General features: G+C 40.4%; 1 protein-coding gene across 2 annotated transcripts in view; it reads right to left on the bottom strand.

The window, feature by feature from the left end:
• Nucleotides 1-2,287: 2,287 nt before the first annotated feature.
• The window catches only part of LOC120528562 (gastrin-releasing peptide), a 36,802-nt gene continuing 22,616 nt past the window's right edge, over nt 2,288-16,473 (bottom strand). Inside the window, exons 2-3 of one of the 2 annotated variants that reach the window (XM_039752743.1) lie at nt 7,948-8,192; nt 2,288-2,656 (exon numbers count right to left, since the gene is read on the bottom strand). In XM_039752743.1, the coding sequence (XP_039608677.1) occupies nt 2,603-2,656; nt 7,948-8,192 (299 nt within the window). In that variant the 3' untranslated portion in view covers nt 2,288-2,602. Of the gene's footprint in view, nt 2,657-7,096; nt 7,137-7,947; nt 8,193-16,473 lie in introns of those variants that run through there. The other variant, XM_039752744.1, reaches the window with a different exon arrangement.

The raw sequence follows: 16,473 nt of genomic DNA, 5'->3' as shown, positions 1-16,473 counted from the left end.
CCTTCTTGCGATGTCTGGAGTTGTTTATTGTGACATTGAAGAACAACTGATAAAATTGAGGTGTTCTAAACCTTTTGACCATAAGTGTACATTTAACTGAAGTATGTAAATATAAACAGTATAGAGTGACTGGAAACATGACCCTCAGAGTTCTGCTTTAAGACTACAATCATCATCCCCCTTACTAAAAAAAAAGCCCACCCACCTGCCTGAATAATAACAGGCCGGTAGCATTCACTCCAATCATCATGAAGTGTTTTGAGAGGGTGGTGCTGGCCCACATTCAGAGCAGCATACCAGACACTCTGGACACCCTGCAGTATGCCTACCGGCCCAACAGGTCCACCTCAGATGCCGTCGCGGCTGCACTTCATTATTCCCTCTCCTATCTGGAGAACAAAGACTCCTACATCAGGATGGTCTTTGTTGACTACAGCTCCACCTTTAACATGGTTATCCCCCATAAACTGTCTGCACTTGGCCTGCTCCCCACCCTCTGTGACTGGCTCTTAGACTTTCTGACTGGCAGGCCCCAGTCTGTCAGGACTGGTAATAGGACTTCAGCCACCATTATCACAAACACAGGCACTCCACAGGGATGCGTCCTTAGCCCCATCCTCTACACCCTATTCACCCATGACTGTGTCGCCTCCCACAAAGATAACATCATCCTAAAGTTTGCAGATGACACTGCAGTGATAGGATGCATCACTGAGGCGGCCTACTGGAGGGAGGTGGACAGTCTGGCATCATGGTGTGAGGACAACAACCTCACCCTCAACACAGACAGGACGAAGGAGATTATAGTGGACATGAGGAAGGAGAGGAGACCTCACCGGCCACTGTTCATCCGAGGGCTTGAAGTGGAGAGGGTGAGTAGCATTAAATACCTCGGTGTCTACATCAGTGAGGACCTCACTTGGACACTTAACACCACACAGCTGGTGAAGAGGGCCCAGCAGCGGCTGTACTTTCTGAGGAGGCTGAGGAAGTTTGGTATGTCGACTATGTTCCTCTGCAACTTTTACATCTGCATTGTTGAGAGCATCTTGACCAGCTGCATCACCATGTGGTACAGCAACACTACTGCAATGGACCGCAAACGCATGCAGAGAGAGGTAAAGATTGCTGAGAAGATCACCAGGACCCCACTGCTCTCTCTGCAGAGCATCTACAACTGCAGAGTCCAAAGGAGAACTGCCTTGATCCTCAGGTACCCCACCCACCCCCAAAATAAACTGGTCACACTTCTACCCTCAGGCAGGAGGTATGGAAGTATGAAATGCAGGACTTCCAGGCTAAAGAACTCTTTCTTACCCAAGGCCATTTGACTCCTAAATAACTGACTGGAGTTTATACCCATGGTTCACCTCATTCTGTCTACCTCACACAACTGTATTTGACTTGTCCATCACACACCTACCTGCACATTACACTTTATGCTTCTATTCAGTTTTTATACTTTATGCTGCCTCTGTTACTTATTATATATTTCCTACTTATTATTTATGTTTATCTTTATACAGTATGTTGGTTTTGGCATTTGGTGTGGATAGCAAAGAAAGAATTTAATTGTACAGGGGAACATGTTTCCTTTCTGTGCACATGAAAATAAACTTGTACCCTGAGCATAGCCTATGTTTTAATTATGGAGGGCAGTATTACATCTGTTTTTAAATAAGTTGTTATATTGAGATTAGTAAGCATTTTAGCATGGTGTTCACAATAAAATAAATTGGTTTATTAGGTAATGTGGCTGGAGAAAGTGAAAGCAATCATGAGTTTATTGTGTATCCTCTTAAAGACACGCAGGTTGCTTTAATTCAAACACCTTTTTCTAAACAGCCCTCATAAACAAGTGCTTGATAGTAGTGATATAATAAAATCTTGTCTAAATCTCCACTTAATAAAGAACGGATCCAGATATTTTCATTGAAAGAATCACTGAATATGATTTTTATTACTTATCTGAGGATTTGATTATTTTATAAGCACTGGGAGTTTGCTTTAAAAAAGGAAAATGTGTCATATTGCACTTTGCTGCAAGGGAATTGCTAGAAAGCAGTTCAGTTTGTCCATATTTTGATCCTGCAAATGATGCAGAGACATGGCATTGTATTGTCCCTCTTTTCAAAATCAAGGTTTTTGAATCTATTTATGAAGACTATTACACTCATAATGAAAGACATTTTGTCATTAGAAATATTATTTTAAATATCTCTTTGCTATTTTTGATTTCAGGATACTTCATTTTCAAAGGTAAAATACACACTAAGATTTGAGGCAATGTATGTTCATTTACTGACTGAGTTACATCATCACATCATCACAGAGATGAAGTACATGAGACGGACAGTAAGGAAACACAGACAGTACATTCTATTTTCATTATAATAGGATATCCATAAAAGATGATACAGTATACAAAAATAAATAAGTTAACCCAAACCTCAAAATTATTACATCAAAATGAGCCAGGCTAAAGGCAAGGTATGCAGTAAGAATGAATATTTCATCACAAAAGCAGTTTATCCAGCATTAATTACATTTGAATGTTTGTAAAACGAAAGTCCTTTAAAGTCAGGAGTGCAGAGTTTAGTCTTCAACTTGGGTTGTTGTCCTTTATGTTCAGAACCTGCAGCAAATAATCTGTCAGCTGAAAAACAAACAGACAACTTGAATTGTTTACTATCCAATGACATTTTACTAAATTTTACTATTGTTCAGTTGTTAATTCATTATTTTTTCAGAATAGGAGAATGATTGGGTAAAAAATTATGAATTTTTAGGCATTCTTACTCTTTTTCCACAGCCTGATATAGATAATAATAATAATGATGCAAACAGGAAGGAGTGAAATATCCATGTGGTTTGTGTTGTGCTTGTTTGGTAGCAGCAACAGTGAATAAGCAAAAGACTCAGGGAGAAAATTAAATTAAACTGTACTTTTTGGCTTGAGAGAGGTGGGTACCTGCTATTAAGTCTGTGGGGGCTAAGCCTTAGAGAAGTCATAATTCATGTCTGCCACTATCTGCATGAAATGTTACTGTTCTGATATTTAAATCTATTAATTTTACTCTTGGCACATTGGAGCAGTGACTAGCACTGTCGCCTCACAGCTCAGGTCACACACTTTTAGCCACAATAATCTGTCCAGCATAGTTGGCAGACATTTCCCTAGCTTTCTGTGACACTTTAAAGACCATTGCACCATTAGAATCCACTCAGAAATAGTTCAGTTTGTCCATCCCCATTGACTTTAATGCGTTTCCCTGAGTTTGGCAAAGTTCCCGAATATTTCCACGATATCAACAAACTCAAAATGAAACAAATTCAGTGGGGTGCTCTTATCACTAATGAGAATATAAAAGCTTATGCCATCTAGCGGTAGACATTGAGTTCTGCTAATTTTATAATAACTAATAATAGAGCACCTTCTGAGCTACAGGGCTATGCTTGTAGTGGTCAAGACAGAAAACCACACATTTCTACCATTCATTCACTTTAAAACCCATATAATCAAAGTTTAGAGTCAGACTGAATAGAGCAGACCTGCACTGATGTGCTCACTTCCTCACACTGAGTGGTCTAACGCCCTCATTTTGGGAAGTATCAGCATGCTGGAGCAGTAAGGCAGCAGCATTAGCAATTGTTACAGATTGGCATCTTAATGCACTAATGACACAATGCCTCTTTAGACATCTGAGTCAAATTAAGGCTACAAGACATTGTGACCGACGGCCAGGGACCCTGCCCCGCCGGGACGGCTGGAGAAAGAATGGAATGGGACATCGGCACTATTCTTCCCTGGGCGCCTGGACAGTCCTTGAACCCTGAAGGACAGCATTTCCGCTATACCAGGAAGTGCTGCCGGACCAGGGATGGTTTTTCCCCACGGAGTGCTTCCGGGTACAAGAGCAACACTTCCACCACACTGGGGAGTGCTGCCAGAAGTTCGTCATCATGCACCTGCAGCACGTCCAGGGCAAGATAAAAGGGGCCGCTTCACTCCATTCGGGGAGCCAGAGTCGGGTGGAAGAGGACAGGCGGCCAAAAGGAACAAGGACTGAGTAAATATTGCAAATATTGTAAATCGTGAGAATAAAATGTGTGTGTGGTTTGAACATCTGGAGTCGTGTCTGTCTGTGGCCGGGCTATCTTTTACAACATAAAGTATAATATGTTTTTTGTTTTATTTTAGATCCAGTCTTCCTAGTTGTGTTTGGGATTTGCCAAGCAGCACAAACGAAAAAGACGTCAGACAGGACACATCTTGTGTAATGAAAGGTCTGTGTTAAAAAAGAATAGAAAACACTCTCAGAAGCACTCTAAGAGAAGAGAGAGTTTTTTTTCCTTCTATTTTGTTGGTTGGCACTGCAAAAGGGATGTCATGGAGATTTTGTTTACTGCGCCAACAGATGTTTCTTCAATAGCATGTTTTTATTATAACCTCTACTGTAATTTGCCTGCAGAGCAACTTAATCCCAAAGTGAAATCCACCACTCCATGTGGTGTGCTCATCTTTCATTTTCCATTTACTGTAATTCATTATTCAGTCACAAAGAAACTGTCATGGAAAAAAACAATATTTTAGTTTCAAAGTGTCCTCCCACAGGTCACATTCTAAATACCATAACTCTGTGCTTATGGTGACCAGGATTTGAGCCCAGTCTCCTGAAATCTGAGGCAGCACCATTAACCATTATGTCACTCAGGTTCAGATTAAAATTTGGATCCATGTATAAATCTAGATCCAAAATGAATTTCAGATACTATGTGGCAACAGAAACAAAAAGTGTCAAAAGCTTGTTTTTGAAGAAAGCCAAAAAGAGTGGCTATTTAAAAACAGAGTGTAGCACAGCATAGCTCCTTGTATATTCTGGACTAAATAAGATACTGTGGCCACCAGGGGGTGCACTTATGCCCCACACTTAGACATGTCCAGCAGTTCCAGGTTAATAGCACAATTTATTTTTCCACAGATACTTGCTACAGACTTTCTCTTGCACTCAAGTCTGTAGAAAACAATGTAAACTCTTTCTTTCTTTTTTATTGTCCATTCTTTTCATATTTCTCTTGCTTCACTTCTTTTCCACTCCTCTTGTCTTCTCAAATCTCACCTCATCCTCCAGTTTGTCCACTGGCTCCCACCAAACCCCTAAGTGTAAAGGAGTGGCTCTTTTTATGCTGGACCCGGTGAGCACTTCTGGAGGTGTGACCACTCACTGAGGAAGTGTCTCCAGGTTAGGCAGACCTCAGTTTGAACACAGATGCTTATTCCAAGGCAGCCCACCTTGGCAGCAACCAATGCATCCAGCAGGGCACAACAATATGCAGGTTGCCATACTGGTATACACATGGATGCTCTAGCCCTGAGAAACTTCCTCCATTCTCCTCATATCCATCCATTTTATGGGGGTTCTGCAGACACTAAACCCACCATCTGCTCAGGAGGACAGCTCTAACTGGCTGTCCATACCTTATTCCTCATCTCGTAGAAAACTTTTGCCCCACAATTCAAACATACATGTAATAGTTTATGATACCTGTCTTTTCTTGATACTGGGCATGCGTCTGTATCCATGTGTTTCCAAAACTAGCATGAAGGCCTGCCGGAGAAATGGAGGATATGCATAAAGGAGGCTATGGTGAGCAGAACTACCATGGTAGATTCAGATCATTATTAATCAACTTTGTCATTCTTTCCAATCATTACCTCTACGTACACCAGCTCAGGGCCTGAGCCAGAAAAGCATGCTTGACCTCTTACTATTTCATAAAGCGCTCTTCATGGCTGGTGAAACCCTGGTGAAGTAATGAGTATATAATGTGGCAGTGATAATGCTGAAAATGCAAACCGATATGATGAGGATTTCAGTAAATGCTTAATTATATCAGAATCATCAAAACATCAGGGGCCTCATGCATAATGCTATGCAAAGAATTTGCACTATAACACGATGTAAGCACAAAAGCCAAAATGTGCTTACGCACAGAAAAATCCAGATGCAAGAATCTGTGTGTATGCTAACTTCCACATTCTTCCGCTACATAAATCCCGGTCAACGTGAAAAGTAACGCTCATTCACGCGCCTGCTGTCCTGCCCCAACTCCTCCCAGAATTACGCCTCTCTGAATATGCAAATCAATATAAATAGCCCTTAAGCTCAACGTTCTGTGAAAAGACAGTGGCAAAAGCACGAGGGAAGATATAAGAATTTCAGCAAAAACCAAGTGGAGGCAAAGAAAAATGTACGATTTGTTGGTTTAAACAGTGATATAATCAACAAAAGGAAGATGATCAAGTGACAGAGTGTCCAAGAAACTCAAAAGCTCAAGTTCACAAAGTCACACAGTACCCAAAATAAAAAAGAAGTTGTCACATATCAAAAGGCGAGTCGCAGCACACCATCTGAGTGTCATATGAAAGCTTATTAGGGTACAGAGAAAAAAAATAGGCACACAGTGGGGAAAAAAGCAGGAAATGTCAACTTTAATGTCGAAATTTCCAGTTTGATCTTCTATGTTTCCCTGCGTGGAGTTTGCATGTTCTCCCCGTGTCTGCGTGGGTTTCCTCCGGCGCTCCGGTTTCCTCCCACAATCCAAAGACATGCAGGTTAGGTGGATTGGCGATTCTAAATTGGCCCTAGTGTGTGCTTGGTGTGTGGGTGTGTTTGTGTGTGTCCTGCGGTGGGTTGGCACCCTGCCCAGGATTGGTTCCTGCCTTGTGCCCTGTGTTGGCTGGGATTGGCTCCAGCAGACCCCCGTGACCCTGTGTTCGGATTCAGCGAGTTAGAAAATGGATGGATGGATGGATCTTCTATGTGCTCTATGTGTGTGAATCACTACATGGTTCTTAAACTGGTTTTCTCTTCCTCCGATAGGACACAGAATCCATAACATTCGTGATATTACAGCTCTGTGAATAATTAAAATATTGAGATGTATACGTGATATCTTTTTCTTGTTGATAGGAATGAAAGCATGTTATTAAACAGGGGAATACAGTGGCGCAGTGATTGTGCGTGACCTTCGATGAAATTATTGCAGCAGTGTTGTCTCTTTCAAACGTACTAACCTCCAATTCCTGTCCTTACTTTTCTTTCTCCATATACCCAATCGCCACACAATCAGCTCTGTAATAGACATTAAACCATCTGTAAGATTACAACGACGATTCTTCAAAACTTTTAAGGAACATTGAAATATCTTCATAGTATGTGTTTAATTATTCTATCCATCTATCCTTCCAGTGTCACGCCAGCCCAGCAAGAATACAGCACAAGGTAGGATCAATCCGTGAACTAGCTAGCTTGCAATGTTGTAAGTCATCATGGATAAAATCAACAGTCAACAAATAAATAATAATAATATTTCAGAATTCAGTCCTTTAATTAAAAGTAACTACGGCTTGGCTTTAGGTGGCATGATGGCTCTGTGGTCATACCTGGTGCCTCACAGATTCAGAAGCCTGGGCTCAGTTCAATTTGATTTCCACTTAATACAGCAATCTTCGTCAATCATACTGGTTTACAACTAAACACACATATGTAAATGTGAATAAAATTTTTTAAACCCAGTTTAGATTTGCCAAGTTTTTGTTTACATTTAGTAAAAAAATATTAACTTGGGTTTAGCCCAGTGGAACAAGGCCGGTTTTTCAGGATGATCTGGCTTCCTCCCACCCGATGCTAAACGGACTGTGTGTATCTCTCCAAGTATACCGCCTGAGAGTCTGATGTGCCATCCCAGATTGGCTACTTAATGAAATTCTGCAGCAATATGCAGCACCTATCTGACAGATATTTTAGTGAGTTACTTTATTTGTATCCTTTTCTAATTTATGAGGTTTGGAGAACTACTGGAGAACCTGTGGTTTAGAGCCAATACTTGTAAGAAAACAAACTTTCAAGAATTTTAAAGTAAGATCTTCCTTTTTATCCCTACCTCCTTCACGTTGTCTTCAGAACCCCATGTTTTTTTCCTGTTGAGTAGATTCTCATCTTTCAAAATCTTAGCCTCTCTGACATCACTTCCTTCGAGCACTCGGATCACATTTTTAACAAGCTCAGACCATTGTAAGTAACTTTCGATTTGCTTGACATCTTCGGGTTTGCTTAAGTACACTGCTTTGTCTTCATCCTCTCCATACCCAAGAGGAAAGTCATTACTTTTCTTTCCCATTAAGTGTCCTGTAAAATAAAAGCAGAGTATATTGATCTTCTGTATTTTTTCTTTAATTCTTCAAGGCTTATGGTAAAAATTCAGGGGAAAAAGTATATTATTTATTTAAAAAAATGCTGTAAACAATTGTACATGAAGGACGCTACAGCTGCCTATCACAGCTTCATTGTCAACTTCTCACTGTTTAGAAAACTGGACATGGAAGCACAGTGTTTCAAATTAAAATGCTGGTATGCTTTATCATGCAATGCTGAGAATGGCACTTACCCTTCCCAATAAAATTTAGTAACAAGTGCATTGTGTGTATTTGATAAACAAGTTGTGACGGACGGCCAGCAGCTCATCCCGGCCGGGACACCCCGAGATGAAAGGATGGTGGAAGGCAGCTTGTCCAGGACACTGCCTTCCCCAAAACGCTAGGTGGCAGCTCCCCTGGAGTGTAACGGTGCCCTGGATTCCCACAGGGCATCCTGGGACCTGGAGTGCGGTTTCTCAGCCCTGTTGGGTACTGTGCACGCCACCAGGAAGAGCTGTGAGAGGACCGGAGCAGCCATGCCTCATCCATAGCCTGGAAGTATTCTTACGTCACGAGGACGGGAGCCCCAAAGTACTTCCAGGTTGAAGAAAAAGCCAATTCTCCATCTGACCCGGCTCAAGGACTATATAAAGTCAGGAGAGATGGAGTCGGGAGGAGTAGGACAGAGCTTGTTTGGGAGGTGTGGAGGAGAGAATATTGTGATTGATTGTGCTGATTTATTGTAGTTATTGCCCTGTTTATTGTGGTGGAGGTGCTTTGAAGGCACTGTGCATGAAGAAATAATTAAAGAATATTTCTTGGTGCTTTTACCTGTGTCTGTGAATCTGTCTGTTGGGTTTAAGGGGCGACAACAACCCCTAGCGTTCTTACAAAGTACAATATATACACTCTATATTCTGTATTTGTGTGTGTGTACAATGTATTTATGGGTTTCAGGGGATGAATTAGCCCAGAATATGTTAAACATTTTATTCCACAAAATTTTAAAGATGAGGAGATTACACACACAAATTATGTATAATAAAAGAAGCACAAAACAAAGCCAACAGTTCATTATCCTTGCCAGACAGGTCGATAGTCCCATCTAAGAGGGGTGGCTTTCCTACTTTACAGTACACAAGAACATACAAACATATTTCATTTCACCTCCTTTTTTCTCTCTGTTTCTCCTGATGCTGACACAGAGTTTTTTGCTTTATGTCCCAACCCCAAATTCAAAGTGTTTGGTCAAGTAACTATTCATAACTGTTGTGGAGCGAATGCTTGTGGCCAGTCTTGAATCATTTACGATGTCATATGAGGCCCTACATAGTCCTTAGTCCGATGCAGATGGGGATCCCAGGTCCTTACTTTTGATTGAGTTAACTAGCCAGGCGTTTATCAGGGTAACCCTAAAATCCATGGCATAAAGACCTCCTAATGTGGGTACCTAGACCATTGGGCAGCCCAACCTCTTTCGGTCAAATACCCCAGAAAAAAGTCCCAGATGTCTGTATGTGAACAAGACTGCTAAGCAACCACTGAACTAGTATATATGGCCTTGATTAGATAGATAGATAGATAGATAGATAGATAGATAGATAGATAGATAGATAGATAGATAGATAGATAGATAGATAGATAGATAGATAGATAGATAGATACTTTATTAATCCCAAGGGGAAATTCACATAATCCAGCAGCAGTATACTGATACAAAGAAACAATATTAAATTAAATAGTAATAAAAATGAAAAAATGAAAAATAAATAAATAAAAAAGCAGACAATAACTTTGAGCAATGTTAGCATTTACTTCCCCTGGATGGAATTGAAGAGTCGCATAGTGTGGGGGAGGAACGATCTCCTCAGTCTGCCAGTGGAGCAGGACAGTGACAAAAGTCAGTCACTGAAGCTACTCCTCTGCCTGGAAATGACACTGTTCAGTGGATGCAGTGGATTCTTCATGATTGACAGGAGTTTGCTTAGTGCCCGTCGCTCTGCCACAGATGTTAAACTGTCCAACTTTACTCCTACAATAGAGCCTGCCTTCTTAACAAGTTTGTCCAGGCGTGAGACGTCCTTCTTCTTTATGCTGCCTCCCCAGCACACCACCGCGTAGAAGAGGGTGCTCGCCACAACCGTCTGGTAGAACATCTGCAGCTTTGAATGTCTGTTCTTTTACTTAATTCTTTGGATAAATACAATCTTTTTGTATAATAATGAAATTTACAAGTGTGAGTTCCTCATCTGAATAGCTGTGAGGTCCACTGTGGCCACACCTCACACGTTCCGATTGGTCAACTGAAATGGCATCTCTGACTTGGCTTTAGTATCAAAATGAGTGTAAAATTGCTTGTCTTTGCCCCACGATGAACAGAGTGGTCATTTATGTACGGTGCTCAGGATTGATGTCTCACAGGTTTAGAAGGATTCTGCTAACCAATTTACAATTGCCTCTGGGTAATCTGAGTTTATACCAAAAGACATGCAATTTGGGTAGATTAGCGACTCTAAACTGTCTTTATCTAAATGTATTTAGAGTCCTTCACTTCCTGCACACTTTACCGTGTTGTAGATTTAATTTTAAATGGATACATTTGCCATTTTCACCCATCAATCTACACTCAATAACCCATAATGACAATGAAAAAACATGTTTTCAGAAAGGTTTGCAAATTTATTAAAAATGAAAAACTACAATTTCTTCTTCGTATAAGTATTCAGACCTTTTGCTGTGTTTGAGATGTGTCTAGAACTTGAATGGAGTCCACCTGTGGCAAACTGAACTGACTGAATGTTGTTTAGAAAGGCACACACCTGTGGATATAATGTCCCACAATTCACACTGCATGTCAGGATATAAAACTAAGCCATGAAGTTCCAAGGAATTCTCTGTAGACCTCAGCAATTAAATTGTGGTTTGGCGTAAATCAGGGCAAGAGTATACAACCATTTCTGAACCACTGAAGGTTCCCAAGAGCACAATGGCCTCAATAAGTCAGAAATGCAGGAGGTTTGGATCCAGCAGGACTCATTCTACAGTAAGGGATCTGGCCAACTGGAGTAACTGGGGAAGAAAGACCTTGGGGAGAGAGGTGTCTAAGAATCCAATGGTCATTCTAACAGAGCTTCAGAAATCTCTCACCAAGATGAGAGAATGTTGAACGTCACAGTTTGTCAGTAAGTGTTGTTATGAAATCTAGCTAGTCAGTGCCTTGATTAAATGGAACCATTTTCCAGAAAGAAGGACTTTTTACATTATCTATCAAAACCCAAAAGTGTGTTCTGTTCAAAATATTCACCAATGCAAACTGGGCCTAGTCTAAATGTTTAACAAGTTAGAAATTTCCTTCAAAATAAATAATTTAGAGGGGTAGAGGACTGTCAGCATCGCACACCGGGAAGCAAACAACCCTGGACAGGATGGCATTCCATTTCAGATTGCACTAGCTTTCCATTGGCTAGGATCATACTGGCTTTTAATTGGTTGTAGTCATTGCTTTGATTGGCCATTACTAAATCTGTCCAGTCTCTTTCTCTTCACGGTGTCCAGGGAGTTAACCAGGCTATTTTTGAATGAATTGTTACAAATGCTGGACCCACTTTCAGGTATCTTGTATAAAACTGAAATTGCCATGGTTTACATGCAGAATGATCCATTATAGAAGGTCCACTGAACTTGGACAGGTGGTGTCTGAACTCAACATTTCCTGTATACAATAAGGATGATTCTTTGGCTATAGTTCATGTGTTGCATGATAGATAGATAGATAGATAGATAGATAGATAGATAGATAGATAGATAGATAGATAGATAGATAGATAGATAGATAGATAGATAGATAGATAGATAGATAGATAGATAGATAGGGGAAATTCACATGGTATGCAATGGTTAGCACTGCTGCTTCACTGATCTAACATTCCTGGTTCAAATCTTGTCTGTATGTAGTCGGCACGTACTCACTGTGTCGTCATGGGTATGATCCCCAAGTTAATCTAAATTTCCTCCCACGTCACTAAAGATGGCCAAGTTACATCAATTGGTGATTCCAACATGGCATGTAGGAGTTTGTGCATGAGTTGGCCCAGTGATAGACAGATTATAAGGGCTTTTTGTCTGCCTTGTGCCCAGTGCTGAAGATCTAATTGACCCTAAATTGGTTTGAGTAGGACTGAGAATGTTATGATGTACAGAGAGATTCTAATGGGTAGGCCCCAAGTTATGATATGTTACTCACGTAATAATGAAGCGACAGAAATTCAATAAATACAGTGCATACTTTGATAGATGTGTAAATGATCCAATCACATTCTGTGTTGGAAATGGTCACTTTCTTCCTGCAAACACAGATTGACATGGTGCTCCATATTGGCAAAGGTAACTGCAAGCATTGTAGTGGTGATGACAACTGTAATTGTTCCAGGGTACAAGGCTTGTTCTTGTACAACTTTCCACTCAGCGCTCCTCAAAGGAAAAAATTCAGAAGTGACAGGTTTGGGGAATGAGGTGGTCAAAGCAAGAGCGGCGTTTGGGGGTGGCAAGTGGGGTGACCGCCCCAGGCCCCGTGCCTAAGGGGGCCCTATTTTTGAGGTCCGCATGTCCCATTCAAGCAGATTTATCAAGTTATATTCTCCAGTATAAATATATTTGAGATGCTTCTAAGATGAACCCTTTATGATCACTCTTCAAGGTCAAATTCTATACATGTACATCTTGGAAAACATTCCATAGTCCACCTTCATTGCCCAAAAAGGGTCGCTAGTATAATCCCATCCTAAAATAGGTATAGTTTATTAGTCACTGAGTTCCTGCATATCGAGACTCAGAGTATACTTTGGGGACTTTTCCTAGAAGGCCCTGCTAAGTTCCACATGACACCACATTGCATTTCGCACTGTCATAGTATTGTCATGAATTATGAATTACACTTTTTTAATAGTATATATCATTATATTTTGATAAAATCCACGTGTTATCTTGCAAAAATTTAGCTGAGTACTGTAATAAGAAAATATTTTTATTAAATTCGCGTGCACGTTTTTATACAGTCCACACATACTAGTAGCAGCATTTGACGTAACTGGCCCCATGTGGGGTTGGTCAGCCCTAGGCCCCAAACACCCCTAAAGCTGCCTCTGGGCCATAGTCCCTGTGAATTGATCCGATTGCCAAAAAACAATTCAATTTGTGTCACGCTGCGTGCTGACATGTGACAGGTGGCCCCATTTCACTGATCACACGGTCATCCAGTTCATTCACAAATAAGTCAAAGAGCACCCTGCCTCACATGTTCGTACATTTATCCAGGAATACTGTGATCTTTATTTAGTTTGGATTGCTTCATTATTTAGACAGTAATACATCATAACTGGGGCCGCCCATTAGACTCACCCTGTAGTATTTCATGCTGATAAGGTTTCATGTTTATATTTTCTGTTTACGTCTTCTATCCTTATGATATTTGTATCTTTGTATAGTTCAATTCAATTCAGTTTTATTTTTGTTCAGTTCACAGGAAAATGCAAATGCAGACTTTACAAATTCTTAATTACATGAGTGCACATAAAGACAGTTTTGTTGCAAAAGACAGAAAGCAAAGAAATTAAAAAATGATTGAACAATATCTGTCCATTAATTAATTGCTGAGCTATAGTGCACTCATCTTAAGTAAAAGTGTTCTTAATAAAAAAATGTTATTGAATTTGATCCCAGGACTCTGGAGCATTGAGACAATACTACTTATTTCACTCTCCAGTCATGATTCCCTAGAAATCAAACAATTAGATAACCCGCTTTTGCCCACTTACAATCATTGCTCCCTCAGGCACGCGCGCATAAACAGGCCTGAGAACATAACTGCTAGAGAGAAAGATTAATTCTGACTTGAGTATAATCATTTTGCCAAGACTGTGCTCTTTTTTTATCAATGCGGTGTCCCTGCCAAGACCGTTTGTGTCTATATTTCGGCTGTCAGAAACTGTCAGTATTCAATCAGTAAAAAAAAAATTACTAATCACCTTCTTAAATGAAAACTACGAGATTGAAGAGAAACAAAAGGAGCGCCGTGAGCAGAAATGGGTGTTTTGACAGTCTCATCACTGGTGTTTCAGTACAATTTGCATAGATATTCACGGAGGGAATGATTTGAAAAGAAGGAGAAATTAAATTCGCCGTTAAAGATTAATTAGATGATCTTTTGGAGCCTTCCCCTCTTAGTTTTTTGCGGTCACAACGTCTGACAACGCTTGATATATTCATCATCTGCTTACAGCCGCGTAAAACGGCCAATTGGATTCTCTTTCTCTCAATGGCTTGGGGTAAAATATCAGAATTAAATGTAGGTGTTTTTCAATCATTCCATTGTTTCAAATATCTGGTTAGAGCAGAAGTAGTAGGCATAGCTTCTGACGTAGACACCTAACAGATTTGTTAGACTTCTTACTTTGGAAAAAAAAAAGAAAAAATTCTTAGTGACCTTTTTGTAACTCTCTTTATGATTAACCGCGTTTATCTCTCTGTGGACTGCCGCTAGACTAGCGTATCTATATAATGAAACTGGTACAGCGTATTATGATCGCTGTGACAGCAACACAACCCAGAATTTCACAAAAGTATGTCAAAACGTTTAAAAGGAGGCCGTCACGCAAAATTGGTTTCTTTCATCCGTGTTGGGCAGGTTGTGCTGTTGAATGGATACTGCACTTGAAAACCCACCACTAGGATCGGGTTCAAATCATCATTACTTAGTGACCTTGAGAAAATGATCAATCTGTTTGCAATGCCAGTAATTATAATAAGCTTACAATCTATAATACATTTTTATAGATTTTAGGAAAACTCGAAGAACGAAACATGAATCGACTATGATCAGAAATGACAATAGAAAGCCAGCTTAAATTCGGTGGTTAATTAGCAGTACTGTATGGTGTTGCACCGCCACCTAGGAAATGTTAACGCGTTTGCGAGTTCTCTGTTTGATCAGCTTGTACGGGCAAAGAAGGTCGCCCATCCACGCTGTTTTGGGAATATACAGGTGATTGACAGCGGCACCCCTGAAGGCTGGACGTCCGGTTTCAGAAGTAATTTTCATAAATCGCGCTGTTTTTCAGAAGTAGAGGTAGGATAGCAATCGAAGGGAAAAGACTGGCAGACTAGCAAAACAGATCAGCATCTGCATTGGCCATATAAAAGGAACTACGGCCACAAAGACCGGCCTAGATATGCGAAGGTCTCCAAGGACGTGAATGGTGCATTGCGCTTGGTTAAGACGAGAGGGCCCAGGTGAGCTCGTTGAGGTTCTTTTTTACTTTCTCGTATACGAAGTACGGGGAAAGCATTGGAATCATCCAAAGATTCGGTGTTGAGGAATCACGACGTTTTAGACCTCTCTGGCTTTCTCGTATTCGAAATATAGGAAAGTATTGGAATCCTCCAAAAAATCCATTTCCAGATTTTGATGAATCTCGACGTTTTAGACATCCCTGAGTGGAATTGTGTCTGTGTTTCTGTCGATGTGTGTGTGTATGTAAACACGATATCTTGAGTACACTTTAAATTAAGTCAACCAGATTTTCCATATAAGTATTTGGCACGAAACGTTGATTTCTACAACTTTTGGGCTATTTCCGTTAACGGAAGTGGTACTTCACCTTTTACTCATGCAGCTGCAGTGTCATTTATTCAACTTTACTTTTATAGTAATTGTTAAATATATTATTAATTTCATTTGATTTGTTGTTGATGGTTCTTTAATATACAAATATAATCATTGTCTGGCAGTTTACTCCTTAAATATCCATCCCCATATCCAAGTATACGAGAAAGTCTGGGGGAGACCACTCCCGATTTTTTAGTAATGGTGCAGTCACAACTGTGGAAACATTTTTGGATTCTTTTCATGGATGGCATCTACAATTTATTCACCCATCATAATAAGACAACTCGAACTCTGGACTGTTGTGTGAACTTCGGGAGAGGCTGGGTTGTGTATTTCACTGTATATATTTTTATTCACACATTTAGGGATTATTGTGTGTTGGGAAGGAAAAGGGTCATTGCTGTTTTCATTTGTGTTTCTTTTTTAAACATACATTCTGGCTTTGCTAAAAATTGCCTTGCAACTGTCTTATTTAGATATACTGTTTGATTGTATTAAAGGGGGACTACAGCAGGACTCTTCGGGGGTGATATTCATCTACCCTTACATTAGCCACCTTACAGTTTAGGTCAGTGGTTCTCAACATGTGGGGCGGACCCTCCTGGGGGGG

The sequence above is a fragment of the Polypterus senegalus genome, chromosome 4 (genome assembly GCF_016835505.1).
Source record: "Polypterus senegalus isolate Bchr_013 chromosome 4, ASM1683550v1, whole genome shotgun sequence".
NCBI lineage: Eukaryota > Metazoa > Chordata > Cladistia > Polypteriformes > Polypteridae > Polypterus > Polypterus senegalus.
The sequence above is the reverse complement of the archived record's forward strand: the minus strand, read 5'-3'. Positions and strand labels throughout refer to the sequence as shown.